Source organism: Rhinoraja longicauda, chromosome 17 (genome assembly GCF_053455715.1).
Source record: "Rhinoraja longicauda isolate Sanriku21f chromosome 17, sRhiLon1.1, whole genome shotgun sequence".
Classification (NCBI taxonomy): Eukaryota; Metazoa; Chordata; class Chondrichthyes; order Rajiformes; family Arhynchobatidae; genus Rhinoraja; species Rhinoraja longicauda.
In genome coordinates this window covers 6,533,764-6,539,037 of record NC_135969.1, presented here as the reverse complement: position 1 = coordinate 6,539,037, position 5,274 = coordinate 6,533,764, and the positions used below count along the sequence as shown (strand labels likewise).

At 44.8% G+C, this 5,274-nt stretch overlaps 1 protein-coding gene across 1 annotated transcript in view; it reads left to right on the top strand.

The window, feature by feature from the left end:
• Positions 1 to 2,557: 2,557 nt before the first annotated feature.
• Positions 2,558 to 5,274, top strand: part of LOC144601584 (uncharacterized) — a 24,489-nt gene continuing 21,772 nt past the window's right edge. Inside the window, exon 1 of the mRNA XM_078413793.1 lies at positions 2,558 to 2,756. Coding sequence (XP_078269919.1) covers positions 2,687 to 2,756 — 70 coding nt within the window. The 5' untranslated portion in view covers positions 2,558 to 2,686. The remainder of the gene's footprint in view (positions 2,757 to 5,274) is intronic.

Below are 5,274 nucleotides of genomic sequence, written 5' to 3'. Positions count from 1 at the left end.
TGGTGGGGGGCAAGCCCGTTTAGGGTTTTGTTTGTGAATAGGAGGAGCTTGTTCTACCTAAGTACACTGAAAAAGTCTGGCCTACCCCAACAGCTGCTGACGACCTTCTACCGCTGCACCATAGAGAGCATCCTAACACATGGCATCCCTGTGTGGTATCTCAGCTGCACGGAGGCAGAGAGGAAAGCTCTTCAGCGGGTAGTCCATAGAGCACAGAGGACCATCGGAACACAGCTACCAGCCTTGGAGGGCATCTACAACACACGATGCCTCAGAAAAGCTACCAGCATTCACAAAGAATCTTCACACCCCTGCAACAGTCTGTTCGAACTTCTACCATCGGGCAGACGATACAAGGCCTTCTACACCCGCACCTCCAGACTCAGGAACAGCTTCATGCCCAGGGCCATAGCTGCTATGAACCGGTCCTGCTGAGCCGGATGGTCACATCGCACAGTGATCCGGCACAGATCTACTTGCACTTTATTCCGTATTAAAACTGTTACAATTTGTTTCATTGGGTTGTTTAAATTAATGCTGATTAGTTAATTAATTTATTGCATCGTATGGGAGGCACATTCCCAATCTCGTTGTACCCCTGTACAATGACAATAAAGATATATTGTATTGTATTGAAGTTGATTCTGTACTGTACTGGGAGCCAGTGGAGAGAGGCCAGAATCGGGGTGATGTGGTCCCTTTTACGGGTACCCGTCAGGAGTCTCGCTGCGGCGTTTTGGACCAATTGCGGGCGGGACAGGGATGATTGGCTGATCCCAGTGTATAGGGAAGTCCAATGCCTTCAGTAAAATATGCTTTGTTTTGTTGATAACTGTCTCTTTGTTACTTTCAGTACTAAGTCGCAGCACGGTGGCGCAGCAGTAGAGTTGCTGCCTTACAGCGCGTACTGCACTGAGACCCGGGTGCCGTCTGTACGGAGTTTGTACGTTCTCCCCATGACCTGCGTTGGTTTTCCCCGAGATCTTCGGTTTCCTCCCACACTCCAAAAACGTACAAGTATTTTAGGTTTGTAGGAAGGCAATGCAGAAGCTGGTTTAAACTGAAGATAAACACAAAAAAGCTGGAGTAACTCAGCGGGTCAGACAGCATCTCTGGAGAAAAGGAATAGGTGACGTTTCAGGTCGAGGAAGGGTCTCGACCCTTTTCTCCAGAGATGCTGTCTGACCCGATGAGTTACCCCAGCTATTTTGTGTCTACCTCAGGCTTACAGGCTAATTGGCTTGGTAATTAGGCGGCATTTCTGTGCAAAATGTACGGGTCGGGACCCTTTATCAGACTGAATTCAAAATGAATTTGGCATCCAGTTGACATGGAAGGGTTTATTAGAGACCTGAGGGGAGCCACTCAAACATGGCCACGTGCACTAGCAGCAGGGGAAGGGATGTACGAGACGTTGGTGAGTTTCACATCATATTAACACTCTCACACATTGCAAAGTGAGACAGCAAAAATAAATTAAAAAAACATTGCCGCCCCAGTAGAAAAACTCCTGGCCTACCCCTTTATTCTTAAACTGTGACCTCTGGTTCTGGACTCCCCCATCATGGGGAACATTTTTCCTGTCCCTAGATTATCCAAACCCATTAAGCATTTTACATGTTTCTACAAGATTCCCCTGTCATCCTTCTAAACTCCAGTGAATACAAGTCCAGTCACCCCATTCCAGATGTGTGAAGAATGACAACTCAGTGTATCCGATATCTGAATCAGGCCCCCTCTCTGGTGACATTCATTTAAGATCATTCTAAATCATAGATGAGGAAGAGAAAAATAGAAGTTATAAATATAAAACCTTCACGTCTGCAGTTTTAGTTCCCTCTTTCAAATAGCGAGTCTCTTTCAAATAGCGAGTCCAAACTCCAACTAACTTCCCCACCGGCGTGTTTACGTGCTGTATCTCTAAACGAAACACATTTGCCTTGATGACATCCCTGCTGGGAACTTGTTCAGAGAGGTCGTCTTCAACGGTTGGAACAAGACTCCACACAGTGACAGAGCTTTCCACACATGCGCCACTTTGTGTTGGTGGGAGAAGAGTGTTGTGGCAGTACCAGCTACACTTCATGAAACAGCTGGAGAAACCTATAGAAACCTGCGGGGTGATTTTAGAGAGTTGCATAAAATCATGGGAGGAATAGATCGCCGAGACACACAGAGTCAGTTCCTTCCTACACACTCTGCACTTCTGTCATCGGCCATATAATAACCTATTGGCAGGTCCTTTGCAAGGCCAAACTTGAACTAGTTAGTGATTCAACCATTAGAGTCTCATTAACTATCGAAGGTGTCACAAAATGCTGGAGTAACTCAGCAGGTCAGGCAGCATCTCAGGAGAGAAGGAATGGGTGACGTTTCGGGTCGAGACCCTTCTTCCAAGTCTCATGAACTATCCTCATTTAGTTTAGTCCAAACAGTGAGTTGAATCTTCAAGAACTGCAGCTTCCAGCAGGGGGAACAGAAGCAGTTTAATGACTTGTTTTCATCATGATACGTTGGAGGGCACCACATCGTGCTCTGCAACACGACTCTGTCATAAAACAATTTCCAAACGAAACTGAAACTCCAAGCACTGCACACTAACTTTCTCATTCCGTTCTTCTGAGCACACCGGAGGATCACGTTTTAACTGAGGTCTGAAACACAAGGAATAAACTGGAAAGAAAATATGGCCATAAAGATGATGAGCTTGCAGTCGATGTGTTGGCTGACAGCCTGCCTGGCAATTCAGCCTTCTGGTGAGTTTGGAAATAAACTTGCTCCATTCCATTCTTAATTTAAGGAGTACGTTGGAGAATTTATTGAAAATTTCCCGCACAATGGTAACATTTTATTCTTGCGCAAATTATGTCGGCATGATGTTAAAAGTGTTGATACGTACAGTAGAGCAATAATTCTGGAGTAAGTTCAAGAGAATTTTCTTAAGAATTAAACTACATTGTGATTTTCGAAAAGAATGTTGCATCCGGTTGTATTGCATTGGGTGGCACCGTACAAGTGCGAGCAAGTAATTCAATTGTCAATTGTACATTGGCAAAGGTACAACATTTTTACTGATCGATTAGTACGCGAACATTTATTCCTCTCACTTGTTTTCCAGTTGGTACAGTAATCGGTTATCTTCATCACACAAGTCTCTCGGTGGTCTGACCCTTCTTTCAGTTCTTTTAATTCTATGTCTCCTGATTTTTTTAAATCTCTTTGTGAAGGAAAATGGATTTTTCTGATTTACTCTTTGTATATACCTTATCAATATTTTTTTAAATCTCAATTAATCTAAATTTTTAATTAATTCAATTAATTTAATTAATTTCAATTTTTTTTAAATCTCAATTAACACTCTTTGTTCCAAAACTCCCCCCCCCCCCCCCCCCCACGTGTTTATAAAGTAATTCATTCAAGCTAAAATGTCCTTGCAATGTTTCTGTAATGGGAAAGGAATTGCTCCAAGTTTCTGGAGTGGTTTCAAATTCATCGGTGAAAGAGCAGATCTATCCACCAACCTGTCCACCACAACCGACCTGCTTTCCAAACTAACTATTGAAACCCAGGGGAGAGGGTTGAGTTTCGAGGTTTTCTCCCTTACCTGAGAACCATCTGGTTTAGTTAGAGATACAGCGCGGAAGCAGGCCCTTCGGCCCACCGAACATTGGGAACATGTTTCCTGCCTCTAACGAGTCCAACCCCATAATAATCTTATATGTTGCAATAAGATCCCCTCTCATCCTTCTAAATTCCAGTGTATTCAAGCCTAGTCGCTCCAGTCTTTCAACATATGACAGTCCTGCCATTCCGGGAATTAACCTAGTAAACCTACGCTGCACGCCCTGAATAGCAAGAATGTCCTTCCTGACATTTGGAAATTTGTGGGAATATTCAGACCCTGCCACTTTGCTGCTTATGTCATCACAGAATGAAAAGATCACGTAATTAGGGAAGATTCTTGACTAGTTTAGTTTAGTTTAGTTTAGAGATACAGCGTGGAAACAGGCCCTTTTGGCCCACCGGGTCCGCGCCGACCAGCGATCCCCGCATATTAACACCATCCTATACACACTAGGGACAATTTTTACATTTGCCAAGCCAATTAACCTACACACCAGTACGTCTTTGGAGTGTGGCAGGAAACCAACGATCTCAGAGAAAACCCACGCAGGTCACGGGGAGAACGTACAAACTCCGTACAGACAGCGCCCGTAGTTGGGATTGAACCCGGGTCTCCGGCGCTGCATTCGCTGTAAGGCAGCAACTCTACCGCTGCGCCACCGTGGCTGCCCAAAGATTAGTACAGGTGTCAGAGATTATGGTGAGAAGGCAGGGGAATGGGGTTAGGAGGGAGAGATAGATCAGCCATGATTGAATGGAGGTAGACAATGGGCCAAATTCTACTCCTATCCCTTATGACCTGATGAAAACATTGTACTTCCCCTTCCATTCTTCCAAAGTGCATATCTTTTTGATAAATTATGCTTTGCCTTGGGGATTCGAGTTAAGTTAAGTCAAGTTGAGGAAGGAACTGCATAAGCTTGTTCACACCCAAGAGAGACACAAAATGCTGGAGTAACTCAGTGGGACAGCCAGCATTTCTGGAGAGAAGGAATGGGTGATATTTTTGGCTTGAGACCACTCTTCAGATCACAGGTATTTATTCACAAAATGCTGGAGTAACTCAGCAGGTCAGGCAGCATCTCAGAAGAGAAGGAATGGGTGACGTTTCGGGTCGAGACCCTTCTTTAGACCTGAAATGTCACCCATTCCTTCTCTCCTGAGATGCTGCCTGACCTGCTGAGTTACTCCAGCATTTTGTGAATAAATACCTTCGATTTGTACCAGCATCTGCAGTTATTTTCTTACTCTTCAGATCACGTTGAGTCATATTTATTGTCGTGCTCACAGGTATGGTGGGGAACAGATACCATGAAAATCCTGCATGCAGCAGCATCACCAGTACACAGACAAGATGCTAAACATAAATAACACATCAATTCTGCCTGGGGAAAAAAGCAAGATATGAATGCAAAGCGCAATTAGGAAACAAGTTTGGACTGGAGGCCGATGACTAATGGTGTGCCTCAGGGAATGGTGCTGGGAAAGTGGGCCTGTTTCCATCCTGCTTCCTAATTCGAAGGTATCACGAAAAGCTGGAGTAACTCAGCGGGTCAGGCAACATCTCGGGAGAGAAGGAATGGGTGACGTTTCGGGTGGAGCCCCTTCTTCAGACTCAGTCTGAAGAAGGGTCTCGACCCGAAACGTCAC